This window comes from Oryctolagus cuniculus, chromosome 12 (genome assembly GCF_051225735.1).
Source record: "Oryctolagus cuniculus isolate XC-2025 breed Fujian yellow rabbit chromosome 12, ASM5122573v1, whole genome shotgun sequence".
Taxonomy (NCBI): domain Eukaryota; kingdom Metazoa; phylum Chordata; class Mammalia; order Lagomorpha; family Leporidae; genus Oryctolagus; species Oryctolagus cuniculus.
In genome coordinates, this window is record NC_142878.1 from 58,468,453 (window position 1) to 58,484,091 (window position 15,639).

General features: G+C 36.7%; 1 protein-coding gene across 16 annotated transcripts in view; it reads right to left on the reverse strand.

Moving 5' to 3' along the window:
* DPH6 (diphthamine biosynthesis 6) overlaps positions 1-15,639 on the reverse strand; it is a 227,114-nt gene that overhangs the window by 101,721 nt on the left and 109,754 nt on the right. The window contains exon 6 of one of the 16 annotated variants that reach the window (XM_089309404.1): positions 5,067-8,489. The exons of 12 other annotated variants lie outside the window; for them this stretch is intronic. In XM_089309404.1, coding sequence (XP_089165530.1) covers positions 8,479-8,489 — 11 coding nt within the window. In that variant the 3' untranslated portion in view covers positions 5,067-8,478. Of the gene's footprint in view, positions 1-5,066; positions 8,490-15,639 lie in introns of those variants that run through there. 3 more of the 16 variants (XM_089309397.1, XM_051822561.3, XM_089309394.1) reach the window with 3 other exon arrangements.

Consider the following 15,639-nt stretch of genomic DNA (forward strand, 5'->3'; position numbering starts at 1 on the left):
CAAAAGCAATTTATAAATTCAATGCAATACCAATCAAGATACCAAAGACCTTCTTCTCAGATCTGGAAAAAATGGTGCTGAAATTTATATGGAGGCACAAGAGACCTCGAATAGCTAAAGCAATCTTGTACAACAAAAACAAAGCCAGAGGCATCAGAATACCAGATTTCAGGACATACTACAGGGCAGTTGTAATCAAAACAGCATGGTACTGGTACAGAAACAGATGGATAGACCAATGGAACAGAATTGAAATACCAGAAATCAACCCAAACATGTACAGCCAGCTTATATTTGATCAAGGATCTAAAACTAATTCCTGGAGCAAGGAAAGTCTATTCAATAAATGTTGCTGGGAAAATTGGATCTCCACGTGCAGAATCATGAAGCAAGACCCCTACCTTACACCTTACACAAAAATCCACTCAACATGGATTAAAGACCTAAATCTACGACCTGACACCATCAAGTTACTAGAGAACATTGGAGAAACCCTTCAAGATATTGGCACAGGCAAAGAATTTCTGGAAAAACCCGGGAGGCACAGGCAGTCAAAGCCAAAATCAACTATTGGGATTGCATCAAATTGAGAAGTTTCTGTACTGCAAAAGAAACAGTCAGGAGAGTGAAGAGACAACTGACAGTTTGGGAAAAAATATTTGCAAACTATGCAACTGATAAAGGGTTAATAACCAGAATCTACAAAGAGATCAAGAAACTCCACAAAAACAAAACCAACAACCCACTTAAGAGATGGGCCAAGGACCTCAATAGACATTTTTCAAAAGAGGAAATCCAAATGGCCAACAGGCACATGAAAAAATGTTCAAGGTCATTAGCAATCAGGGAAATGCAAATCAAAACCACAATGAGGTTTCACCTCACCCCGGTTAGAATGGCTCACATTCAGAAATCTACCAACAACAGATGCTGGCGAGGATGTGGGGGAAAAGGGACACTAACCCACTGTTGGTGGGAATGCAAACTGGTCAAGCCACTATGGAAGTCAGTCTGGAGATTCCTCAGAAACCTGAAGATAACCCTACCGTTCGACCCAGCCATCCCACTCCTTGGAATTTACCCAAAGGAATTTAAATTGGCAAACAAAAAAGCAGTCTGCAGCCTAATGTTTATTGCAGCTCAATTCACAATAGCTAAGACCTGGAACCAACCTAAATGCCCATCAATGGTAGACTGGATAAAGAAATTATGGGATATGTACTCTTTAGAATACTATACCGCAGTAAGAAACAACGAAATCCAGTCATTTGCAACAAAATGGAGGAATCTGGAATACATCATGCTGAGTGAATTAAGCCAGTCCCAAAGGGACAAATACCATATGTTCTCCCTGATCCGTGACAACTGACTGAACACCAAAAAGGAAACCTCCTGAAGTGAAATGGACACTATGGGAAACGGTGACTTGATCAGCATAGCCCTGACTGTTAATGAACAACTTAATACATTATCCCTCTTAGTAGTTTTTTTGTCTGTTCTACTTAATATGACTGGTTTAATTCTGTAATTAATACACAGTTATTCTTAAGTGTTGAAATTTCACTGAAAAGTGATTGCTGTAAAATATAAGAGTGGGAATAAGAGAGGGAAGAGATGTACAATTTGGGACATGCTCAAGCTGACTTGCCCCAAATGGTAGAGTTAGAAACATACCAGGGGATTCCAATTCAATCCCATCAAGGTGGCATGTACCAATGCCATCTCACTAGTCCAAGTGATCAATTTCAGTTCACAATTGATCATAATGAAAGGACTAAGAGTCAAAGGGAGTACATAAACAAGTCTAGTACCTGCTAACACTAACCGATAGAATAAATAAAGGGGAGAGTGATCCAACATGGGAAGTGAGACACTCAGCAGACTCATAGAATGGCAGATGTCCTAAACAGCACTCTGGCCTCAGAATCAGCCCTAAAGGCATTCGGAGCTGGCTGAAAAGCCCATGAGAGTATTTCAGGCATGGAAAGCCAAGACACTCTGGCAAAAGATCTCTGTGAGTGAGATCCCAGTGGAAAGAACAGGTCTTCAAAGAAGGAGGTACCTTTCTCTGAAGGGAGGAGAGAACCTCCACTTTGACTATGACCTTGTCTAAACAAGATAAGAATCGGAGAACTCAGAGGGCTTCCATAGCCTTGGGAACTCATGACTGGAGCATAGGGAGATTACTGATGCCATAGACAGGAGTGTCAATTGGTAAAGTCAACAACAGGAGTCACTGTGCACTTACTCCTCATGTAGGATCTCTGTCCTTAATGTGCTGTGCATTGAGATTTAATGCTATAACGAGTACTCAAACAGTATTTTTCACTTTGTGTTTCTATGTGGGTACAAACTGTTGAAATCTTTACTTAATGTATACTAAACTGATCTTCTGTAAAAAAAAAAAAGAAATTATCAACTCCCAACTTGACTCTCACTGGGATTAAACATGACAATAGGTCTGATCTGATTTCATCATCATTTTAAAAAAATCATCTATTATTTTTCACTTTATGTTTCTGTGTGGGAGCAAACTGTTGAAATCCTTACTTAATGTATACTAAGCTGATCTTCTGTATATTAAGATAATCGAAAATGAATCTTGATGTGAATGGAAGGGGAGAGGGAGTGGGAAAGGGGAGGGTTGTGGGTGGGAGGGATGGTATGGGGGGGAAGCCATTGTAATTTATAAATCGTACTTTGGAAATTTATATTCATTAAATAAATGTTAAAAAAATTTTATCAAAGACCTACTTTTGAGGCTAAAAGAAAACTTAGCAAATTTCTTTTTAATGCCTTTTTATCTTCTGCACTTTAAAAAGACGTAGTTGATTGCAAAATCACGTTTTATAGGAAGTATTGTGAGAAAATTTCAAATGTAAATATATGAAAGTCTATAAGGAACCAAAACAAATCAAAGTAGCAATAATGGGATACACGTGATTTTTTTTCAGTCATGGTGCAGGAAAAAAAGACAATTCTAAGACTAACGTGAATAGACTATAAGGGAGAAATTGAGAACTTAATGAATTGTTACTGAGTAAGTCAGAAAAATTACCCAAACAAAAACTTTCTGACCACATAAAGAATGGAAAGTACTAGAAGTGTCTCCATTATCTGAAACTAAAAATGTAAATATAAGGAAGTAAAGCAAAGTTTTCTGGAAAGACCATGAATTTAATATCTAACAATATTTTGGATTCTTTAAAGTTAATTAGGTTTCTTAAGAGAAAAGAAATAAAATTAACTTTGAGATGCAAAAAAAAAATTCTGTATCACAGATTTTAACAAATATTATTTCTCAATATATTACTCAGTCCACAAGAAAAGAAAGAAAATGTTTATGGAATAAAAATAAAACAAATAATTAATTAAAATTAGCAACAAAGCAAACCTAAAAACTAAAACCTTTCTGCAGCAAAAAATTCACACCATAGTTACAACCAGGAGCTTTACACTAGGATCTTCCTAAAGCAGGGAATTATACTGAGACTTCTGTAAAAAGCAGAATCCTCGAAGGTTGGTAGGGTAGTCCTAAATCAGTGAAATCCCCTGTCTCCTAATATTAAGAAGAAAGCAAGTCCACATGCACATAAACTCTCCCCAACAGGTGAAGAGAGATTAAGCTTAGCCATATAACAACAACAAAAATCACCAAAAATAGGAAAATCAAGTACTGGAAATAAGAATCAGCCCACAATGTGTAACGCAGATTTTAGGTATTAAAATGGTCTGAAAAAGAATAGACGATGCTGAAATGTTTAAAGAATTCTTTAAAAATGAAAGGGATTGTAAAGAAAAGTGGTATATTTATCAGTTAAACCTTTCACAAAGTAACACTTGGAGGATTTTACTTCTTCCCATAAGCAACCAAAAACCTGGACAAATTATATCAAATAATGGGCTCCAGACAAGTAAGCAGCAGAAGTGCAATCCGCTAGAGAAGGGAATGATGTTAATCCTGGCATGACAGCTGGTTGCTACCTGAAAGCCATTTTCAGACTTCACTGCACAGAAGAGGTTTCTAAACTGAGTCCAGTGATTATTCTGAGAGGAGTGGAACACATCAGATAGTGACGCTGAGAATTTGTGAAACAGAGCAACAGAGACAGGAATTATAGAAACAAAGAGTTCCAAAAACTAACTGGGGCCCTCAAGCTGGCCTTCAAGGTGAGCCTTCAAGATGAATCTGCCCATACTTAGAGTAAAACGGTATGAAGCTGAACAGCTAATACCAACTGGGGAAAAAACACTTGGTAGAGAGCTAAATAATTTCTAGATCTTACACAATACTGGTTAACATCTAGGTTCAAGCTAGTGGGTGGTGTGTTGCTGAATACACATATCATTCAACAGAACACCAGAAAGGCCCAGCCTTAGTGCAGACAAATCAGTTCCAAAGTAGGTAGTCTAGATTTACCCCAAGAAACTGTAAGAACAAACATCAAAGAAATACTAAAGAAGAATGTTCTTGAAATGATGAAAAAAGTATATATATACACACATACACACACAAATTCAAGATGCCACAGTATATCACTTAGTTAAAAAGAAACCTAAACTAGCAGTGTATTTAGCTAAAACTGCAGAATAGACAAAGGACACAGCATAGCTTAAAGTACTCTAAAAAAAAAAAAAAGAGATGCATTATATATAAAAAAAGAAACAATTACATTAAAAAGCAGACCTCTTAGAATCAACACCGGAAACCAGAAGATAATGGTATGTATAAATGTATTCAGTGCTGAGACAAAATAATTACCAATGCAGAATATATTAAAACACCCTATATTTTGGAAATGCAAATCAAAACCACAATGAGGTTTCACCTCACCCCGGTTAGAATGGCTCACATTCAGAAATCTACCAACAACAGATGCTGGAGAGGATGTGGGGGAAAAGGGACACTAACCCACTGTTGGTGGGAATGCAAACTGGTTAAGCCACTTTGGAAGTCAGTCTGGAGATTCCTCAGAAACCTGAATATAACCCTACCATACAACCCAGCCATACCACTCCTTGGAATTTACCCAAAGGAAATTAAATTGGCAAACAAACAAGCTGTCTGCACCTTAATGTTTATTGCAGCTCAATTCACAATAGCTAAGACCTGGAACCAACCCAAATGCCCATCAACAGCAGAATGGATAAAAAAATTATGGGACATGTACTCTATAAAATACTATACAGCAGTCACTGAAACCCGGTCATTTGCAACAAGATGGAGGAATCTGGAAAACATTATGCTGAATGAAATAAGCTAGTCCCAAAGGGACAAATACCACTTGTTCTCCCTGATCGGTGACAACTAACTGAGCATCAAAAAGCAAACTTGTTGAAGTGAAATGAACACTATGAGAAACAGTGACATGATCAGCTCTTGCCCTGTTGTTGATGAACAACTTAATACATTATCCCTCTTAGTAGTTTTTGTTTGTTTGTTTTACTTAATACTTTTGGTTCAATACTGTAATCAATACACAGTTATTCTTAAGTGTTGAAATTTCACTGAAAAGTGATTGCTGTAAAATATAAGAGTGGGAATAAGAGAGGGAAGAGATGCACAATTTGGGACATGCTCAAGCTGACTTGCCCCAAACAGTAGAGTTAGAAACATACCAGAAGATTCCAATTCAATCCCATCAAGGTGGCATGTACTAATGCCATCTCACTAGTCCAAGTGATCAATTTCTGTTCACAATTGATCAGAATGATAGGAGTAAGAGTCAAAGGGATCACATAAACAAGACTAGTGTCTGCAAATACTAACCGGTAGAATAAAAAGGGAGAGACCGATTCAACATGGGAAGCGAGATACACAGCATACTCATAGAATGGCGGATGTCCTAAACAGCACTCTGGCCTCCAAATCAGCCCTTAAGGCATGCAGATCTGGCTGAAAAGCCCATGAGAGTATTTTAGGCATGGAAAGCCAAGACACTCTCGAGGGGGGAGGAGGGAGAATGACCTAAATGAAAGATCTCCACAAGTGAGATCCCAGTGGAAAGAACAGGTCATTAAAGAAGGAGGTACCTTTCTCTGAAGGGAGGAGAGAACTTCCACTTTGACTGCGACCTTGTCTAAATATGATCAGAGTCTTCAAAAGGCTTCCGTAGCCTTGGCAACTCATGACAAGAGCCTAGGGTGATTACTGATGCCATAGACAAGAGTGTCAATTTGTTAAGTCAACAACAGGAGTCACTGTGCACTTACTCATGTAGGATCTCTGTCCTTAATGTGCTGTACATTGTGATTTAATGCTCTAACTAGTACTCAAACAGTATTTTTCACTTTGTGTTTCTATGTGGGTACAAACTGTTGAAATCTTTACTTAATATATGCTAAACTGATCTTCTGTATATAAAGAGAAACGAAAATGAATCTTGATGTGAATGGAAGGGGAGAGGGAGCGAGAAAGGGGAGGGTTGCGGGTGGGAGGGACGTTATGGGCGGGAGAGCCATTGTAATCCATAAGCTGTACTTTGGAAATTTATATTCATTAAATAAAAGTTAAAAAAATAAAAAAAACCCTATATTTTGAGAATAATGAAGAAATAGTAATTTTCAGAAAATAAAAACTATGAATATATATTTCACTTTGTGAACTTCTAAAGTATAAACATCAATAACCAAGAAAATAACCCAAACAGGCCAGTGGTGTGGTGTAACAGATTAACCTGTTGCCTGCTGTACTGACATCTCACATAGGTGCCAGTTCCAATCCGAGCTGCTCCATTTCTGATTCAGCTCCCTGCTAATGTACCTAGGAAAGCAGTAGAAAGACGGCCCAATTCCTTGGATCTCTGCACCCATGTGGGAGACCCGGAAGAAGTTCCAGGCTCCAGGCTTCAGATGGGGCCAGCTTCAGCTTGTGGACATTTGGGGAGTGAGTGAACCAGGGGATGGAAGATTCTCTTTCTCTTCCTCTCTCTGTCTCTGTTTCTCTCTGCTTCTGCCTCTTCCTCTCTGTAACCTTGCCTTTCAGGTAAAATAAATAAATCTTTCAAACAAAAAGTTGTTAATAAATAAAAGAAAATGATCCGAAAACAGAGGTTTGAAACGCAATAAAGAATGGTAATAAAAATTATTAGTAAACACTTGGAAACCAAAACATTTTCTGTGTAAAACAAATAACAGTAAACAAAATAATAATGTCATCATGAGAGTAACAACAAAATTAAAATGTGAACATTTTAAAAAGACAGCATATAAATCATTTGGTTACAATTCTGATTAACTATACACTGTACAGTTCCTAGTGAAAATGGCTTTCAAAATGAAAGCCAAATAGTTATGTTGAAAAAAAAAACAGAATTTATTACCAGCAAGCCCTCATTAAAAGAAGCATTAAAGTAAGTTATTCAAGCAAATAAAAATAATACTAGAGGAAAACAAGACTTTAACATGAGAATACAGGTAAATATAAATGTATATTACAAAAACAAATGATATACTGTAAATCTAAAAATATGCATAGAACTATAAGTAAGGCAACTATAAGAAAAATTCATAAGGGATATAGAGTTAAATATTATAAATTCTTAGCATATTTGAGAAATAGTATAGTAACATTTTCTTATTTGTAATAAAAAGATTTATATAGTAATCCCTAAAGTAATCATGAAAAAGAACAGAAAAAAAATCCCATAAAGTATAATTGGATAACTGGAAAATATAACAATAGAAAGTAATTGATTCATCCAAAAGAATGCAAGAAAAAAGAGAAAAAGGAACATCAAATATATTTTCTAATAATTTACAGCAGTAAGCTGAAGATATAAACTCAAATATAACAGTCAGGAAAAAAAAAAAAGAAAGAAAAACTCCACTCTATGTTGCTTCTAAGATAACACAGGACTAAAAATGTAAAAGTGAAAGATGAAATAATCAAATGAAAACACCAGCCAATAGAAAACTAGTTTAGTTTCACCAATATTGGGCAAGTTATACCTTAAGGCAATAATAACATAACTAGAAATAGATACATATCATAATGGTAAAGCGTTACCCCAGCAGAAGATATAATAATTTTAAATGTATATGCAAGTAATACACAGCTTTAAAATAAAGCAAAAAAAAAAAAAAACAGAAATGAAAACACTCAATCTACAAAATTTTAATTCAACTCGCCCAACAGCTAATATTGGGAGTAAAAATATAACTCTAGGTATATAAGAACTGAACAAGGCTGGCGCCCTGGCTCACTAGGCTAATCCTCCGCCTGCGGCGCCGGCATCCCAGGTTCTAGTCCCGGTCAAGGCAACAGATTCTGTCCCGGTTGCTCCTCTTCCAGGCCAGCTCTCTGCTGTGGCCCAGGAAGGCAGTGGAGGATGGCCCAAGTGCTTGGGCCCTGCACCTGCATGGCTTCGGAGCACCTGGCTCCTGGCTTCAGATCGGCACAGCGCGCCGGCCATAGTAGTCATTTGGGGGGACCAACAGAAGGAAGACCTTTCTCTCTGTCTCTTTCTCTCTCACTGTCTAAACTCTGCCTGTAAAAAAAAAAAAAAAAAAAAAAAACTGAACAACATGAGTAACCATCTTGATCTAAACCATAATTATACTGCATTGTATCTCAAAGTAACACGAAAAGTATTATTTTCAAGTACATATGCAATGTTTCCTAGAATGGAATATATACTGAGTCATATAGCAATCATTCACAATTTCAAATAATTGAGATTCCAAATGTGTTATCTGATCAAAATCCAAATGAACTAAGAACCATTTCTACCAATATAAAACACTCATGTTGAGAAATTAAGCAAACTATTTCTAAATAAACTGTGATTTGAAGAAGAAATTTCAGCAAAAAAATGTAAAGTATTTTGAATTGATGATGAAACTATAACTATAGCTGCAGTTAGAGAAAAATTTATTGCTTAGAACAAATATTGGAAAATAAGGCTAGAATGTAATGTAAATGCATGTATCAATAAACTATAAGAGGGATAATTAATAAAATGGAAAAACAACAGATAATTCAGAAATCAACAAAATCAAAAGTGATAAATACCAACAAGGATGACAACAGCAGAAGAAAGGAACAAATGTGAAATGGAAATAATTTAAACCTATAATATTCAAAACTTAGAAGTAATTAACAAATTCAGAGAAAAGTACACCTTCCAATTAGGAATAGAAAATCTGAACAGTTATAATCTAACAAAATAATTGAATCTCTAACTAAAATTCTTCCCTTCACCAAAATCTTCATGGCCAGATGGTTAAAGGGATAAACACTTCAAAACACAACAGAAAGAATAAATACTGATCTTACAGAAAATCTTTCTAGATCACAGAAAAAGAAGAAACACTTCAAAGATTGTTTTAAATAGCCATATCTGTTACTACTAGGAAAGAAAACTATAGATAAATCATGCCTATGAAAATATACACAAAAATCCCACAAAGAATAGTAACAGAAAATAAATAAATGATACAATACATAAATGAGACAACTGACAACCAAGTATGACGTATTTCAGAAATGCAATCAAAATGACTTTAACAGATGTAGAAAAAGAACCTAACAAACTTCTATAAATACTATTTATTTTACAAAAAAATTCATGAAGAGGGGCTTCTGGAACAAAATAAAAATTGAGTGGGATAGGAACTATAGAGGTAAAGAAAAGTTCAGATAAAAGGAAGAGAACAAAACTAGAAACTCCCAGACCTCAATTAAGAGCTAGAAGTACAAAACATTTAGAAGAAAACAAAGAAAGAAATCTCAACACTGAGCTAGGTAACGAGATCTTAGATATGATATCAAAGAAACATGTAACACAACTAAATTACATACATCAAAATTAAAAACATTTAATGCTTCAAAAGACATCATACAAAATATAAGCAGAAAACCCACAGAATAGAAGAAAATATTTATAAACCATATATTTGATTAGGGACTTACATTTTGAACACTTGTCTAAAAGAACATCTTGCACATGGGTTCAAGCCCCTGCCTGCAGCTCTAGCATCCCATATGGCTGCTGGTTGGAGATCCAGCTGCTTCACTTCCAATCCAGCTCCCTGCTAATGTGCTTGGGAAAGCAGCAGAGGATGGAACAAGTCCTTGGGCCCCTGCACCCACATGGGAGACCAAGAAGAAGCTCCTGGCTCCTGGCTTTGGATCATCTCAGCTATAGCCATTGAGGCCATTTGAAAAGCAAACCAGTGGATCTAAGACATCTCTCTGTGTCTCTACCTCTCTGTAATACTGTCTTTCAAATAAATAAATCTTTTTTAAAAAAGGAACTCTACAACTCAATAAAATAGTGAAAAGATGTATAAATACCTCACTTAAAAATGGGCAAAAATGGTATTTCTCCAAAGAGAGGAAAAGATGGCCAATTTGTGCATGTGAAGCTCTATATCACTCGTCATTAGAGAAATACAAAATGAAACCACAAGATACAATTTTATACTCATTAGCATAGTAATAAAAATAGAAAATAGCAAAGAGTTGGTAAGGATGTAGAAAAACTGAGATTTTCATTCATTTCTGATAGGAATCTAGCATGGTATAGCAACTCTGGAATCTGTTTGGCAGTTTCTTAAAATCACATGACACAGCAATTCCATTCCTAGGTGGTATACCCAACAGAAATGAAAATCTATGCCCACAGAAAAACTTGTATATGAATATTCATAGGAACATTATTCAGAACTGCAAATGGGATAATCCAAACATTCATAGTCTGATGAATGGCTAAACAAAATGTGGTACATCTTTGTAATAGAGTACATGGTAATAAAAGAAAATTTAGTACTGATACATGCTATAATATGGATGAACCTTGAAAACATTATTCTAAGTGAAGGCAGCTAGTCAAAAGGCCACACGTGTAGGATGCCAATGAAACAAAGCTTCCAGAACAGGCAAATCTATATAGAAATGAACACATAAAGATTTCATAGTTCTTGGATTGGGCAGAGCAGAGGAGGTATAAAATTTAGAGGGAAGTGAAGAGCAAATGCTTGTAAGTATCAGGTTTCTTTTTCTGGGAACAAAATATTCTAAAATTAGATTGCAGAAATGCTTTCACAACTTGTGAATATACTAAAACACTGAAACTTATACTTTAAATGGATGAGGCATACAGTACATTATTTATATATTCAAAAATTTTAAAAATAAAGAGTGTACACTATATAATAAAAATTAACTCATAAAATATAGATAAAAATCTCTTCAAATGGGAGGTGAAATTCAGGAAAGAACATAAAAATTTCTTTTTAACTATTCTCAGAAATTATATTTTAAGGATGTTAGAATTGTTATTCTAAGACTTTCAAATATTGTTAATTTTTAATATCTATATCCACTAGTATGTTAAATGTCAATATAAGGCTGGCGCCGTGGCTCACTAGGCTAATCCTCCGCCTAGCAGTGCTGGCACACTGGGTTCTAGTCCCGGTTGGGGCGCCGGATTCTGTCCCGGTTGCCCTTCTTCCAGGCCAGCTCTCTGCTGTGGCCAGGGAGTGCAGTGGAGGATGGCCCAGGTGCTTGGGCCCTGCACCCCATGGGAGACCAGGAAAAGCACCTGGCTCCTGGCTCCTGGCTCCTGCCATCGGATCAGCGTGGTGCGCCAGCCGCAGCGCACCGGCCGCGGCGGCCATTGGAGGGTGAACCAACGGCAAAGGAAGACCTTTCTCTCTGTCTCTCTCTCTCACTGTCCACTCTGCCTGTCAAAAAAAAAAAAAAAAAAAAAAGTCAATATAAATCCCTTGACCGGGACAGATTATTATTATTGGTTTTACACAGTAAGTAATAATACTGTTCTGACACTTCTCTGCCCAGCTCTTAACACAGGAGTAAGGTGATGTGACCAAGATTTAATACTGCAAGTAATTTCATCTACTGTAGGCATGTTGATTTATGGAGAAAAAGACAGCTGTTCTACCTCCTTTCCTGAGTTTCCTTGAAAAGTAAAGGAAGACTTGTATCTTCACATTTTGGAATGCAAATAAATCTTTTTAGGGGAGGCAAAAATGAGTATCTCCTCTCCAAGTTTACAACACAGGAGATGTCTCAAAGGTCCTGATTTCACTCTTTCCCCTTTGAAATGTAAACATACACCTCCAGAGATGTAAATCTCTCAAGTTCTGTCTCTCCAGTGATGAAAAAAGTTTCAAATCTTGTCTTTTAGTTTGGGTCTCAAGTCTATAAAACTTGTTCAGAAAGCCCTAACTTCATAGAAATATAAAAGTATTTTCTCTATTATCCCACACAGGTAATATGGTACAAAATATATGAGAAATAGAGTTAAATCAAAACATTGGATTGGCAATTCATATTCAAGCAATTCAGAAACCTCACACGGTATCAATGTGTACTGATAACTTCAAGAACAGAAGTAATCAAACACCACAGTAAATAAGTAACATGTCCATAAGAACAGCTCTCTAGGTCCTCCGCCAACACAATGGATATACATTGGTCCAGATGAGCATGTAAGCTGGATTAGAATTATACTACTATTTTCCATTTCTTGTGAACAAAAACAACTTTGCTCAAGTACATTCACACTCATGGTGACTAGGGTAGTGACCAGACATTACTGTTCAATAAATTCTGGATTCCATCTGGCTCATGGAGATTACTGCATTCCAGATATTACAGTACAGGTTTTAACAGTCATTGGTTTCATTATGTAACATGCTTCCCTCAGGAAAACACAATGTTGTTCCTTTATATGTCTAATTCTAACCAATATTACACGGGAAAGACAAAAGTCGTTTTTATCTATCATACCTGGGCCATTAGAAAAAAAAATAACAAAGTCATACACTTCAGTAATCCTAACATAATTTAGGCCAATAAGTGTTTCTCTAAGTGGGGATCTTGAGCTGGGCTTCTGACACTTCTGGCCAGAGATCTTTAAAAACAGCAACTTCCATACTGATACTGATTAGAACATTCAGCTGTCTTCCCTGGGGAAAAGTATAGCATTCTTCTTGTTTTGTTGACTGATATGACGTTCCAGGAAAGTAAATATTCTTTATTAGTCCAGTTACTTAAAGCTTTGTTGTACCTCCAAGCCCACTTCCAGATGTAGCCAGTCTTCTAGAAGAGAGCTCCCTCTAGTGTTTCTGTTTGGATAAGCAAGACCTTTTCTCGCGCTTTCTGTAGTATCTGACAACCAGTACTAAAAATCCTACAGAAGTAATAGAGTAACTAAAATGTAATGTATTGGACATCTTGATTGTTTACAGTCTTTGTCTTCCATTGAGGAACAGTTTTTTTTTTCTTCATACTATTTGTTGAACTCTTTCACTTAGTGTAGGGTTAACTCTATGACCATTAAGTAAACTGAAAATATATCGTGTAAAAATTAAGAGTGGGAATGGAAGAGGAAGAAGGAAGAAGGGTTGGAGCATGAGGGGGAGGGATGGTAAGGTGAAAAGTATCACTATGTTCCTAAATTTGTATATATAAAATACATTAAACTTGCATAACAAATAAAATTTAAAAAATCCTATAGAACATCTAGATAGCAGGGCTGACACTGATCAAGTAGCAATATATCTCAACACCAAAACTGGTAAGTGAAAGTTGTGCAATCTGAACAACTACAAAGTACACTCCATGAGCTTGTTATTTGGTATATTATACTAAATACGGCTCTGAGTGAGTACACCACAGATTTCCCATAAAAACTCTAATGTGCAAGTCCAGAGAGGAGTTATTTTAAGATTAAATTACAACAGAGAGTAGAAATATGCTTTCCTTTATAGTTAAGATATCTCAGAAACATGTTGTTTTGATTTATGCCTACAATGAGTGCAGAAACTCTACTGTTCAGAAGCCCCACCTATCTAATTCATAAGTAATAACTGAGTTATCAGAAAAATGATCAAACTGGTAAATACAGCTCATAAATGAAGAACTGAGCAGTAACTGTAGTGTGCTGTTTTCATTTTGAGTCATCAAATGGCACTCTGTCACTATGTTGTTAAAATGATCAAGGTAGAATCTTTAGGTTGGCCAGCGCTGCGACTCACTAGGCTAATCCTCCACCTTGCGGCGCCGGCACACCGGGTTCTAGTCCCAGTCGAGGCGCCGGATTCTGTCCCGGTTGCCCCTCTTCCAGGCCAGCTCTCTGCTGTGGCCCGGGAAGGCAGTGGAGGATGGCCCAAGTGCTTGGGCCCTGCACCCCATGGGAGACCAGGAGAAGCAAGTGGCTCCTGCCTTCAGATCAGCGTGGTGTGCTGGCCACAGCACACCGGCCGCGGCGGCCATTGGAGGTTGAACCAACGGCAAAAGGAAGACCTTTCTCTCTGTCTCTCTCTCTCACTGTCCACTCTGCCTGTCAAAAAAATAAATAAATAAAAGAATCTTTAGGTAGAGCTGGAATATCACTGAATTTCCTTCTCTATGGAAAACAGATCCAGAGTTTTCTCTTAATATCAGCTAAGATTAGCACAAAATCTGAAAGAGACATCTGATAGTATTAATCCCTAGCTTGGAGGCTCTGGCAGGGAGGTCATGTGATTGTATCCCTCCCTAGAATGGTAGTTCATTTATAAGTGCTTTTCCATCTCTAATGATTCTCCCGTATTTCCATTTATTACCTGTTTTGACCTATAACCTTCTCTATAATGAGGATTCCCAGATCTGTAGATGTCTTATAAACCCACAGGGCCAGTAAAAACAGCAGCCTTGTTAACCCTTCTCCGTGGCATATGTTACAGGACTTGATAAAGAACCATAAGACACTTGGCACTGTATTTACAGACTGGCTTTAAATCACCTATGTGGGGGTGAAATTTTGCATCTACCTAAGAATCTTTAAGAATATGAACTAATTTAGTGCGATAGACACAGTGATTCCCTTTTTTGGTACATAAAATTTTCAATTCTAAGCTTAGTGCTAGATCCACCAGATCAGGCAAAATACAAGAAAATTTTTGTGAAATTGTAAATATATATATATTTGTTTTTTTAAAAAAGAACTAACACCAATTCTCAAACTTTTCCAAAAAAACTGAAAGAAAGGAAGCTCTTTCAAACTCATTCTAAGAGACTAGCATTACCCTGATAACAAAACCAGAAAGAACAGGGCAAAAAAGAAAACCACAGGTTCCTGCTAATGCAGACCTTCAGAGGCATTAGTGATGTCTTAAGTAGCTGGGTTTCTGACAGATGAGTTATATACCTGTACTGAGTTTTCAGCTTCTGGCTTTGGCCCAACCCAGCACCGCTGTGGTAAACATTTAAGCTAACCAGCAGATGAGAACTTGTTCTCTCTGTCTGCCTTTCAAATCAGTAAATAATAACTAACAAAAACAACAGTAGATCATTCATCATGATCAAGCAAGATTTATACTAGAGATGAAAGGATGGTTCAAAATACATAAAGCAATAAATATAATACACAGCAACAGAATACAGGAAAAAGTTATATGATGATCATCTCAAGTAATGAAGAAAAAGCTATTGAGAAGATTCAATCTCTCTACCTCAGAAATCTGATTATAGCCCTACCACACGACCCAGTCATCCCAATCCTCGGATTTTACCTAAGGGAAATTAAATTGGCAAATAAAAGAGCTATCTGCACCTCAATGTTTACTGCAGTTCAATTCACAATAGCTAAAACATGGAATCAACCAATAGAAGAGTGGATAAAGAAA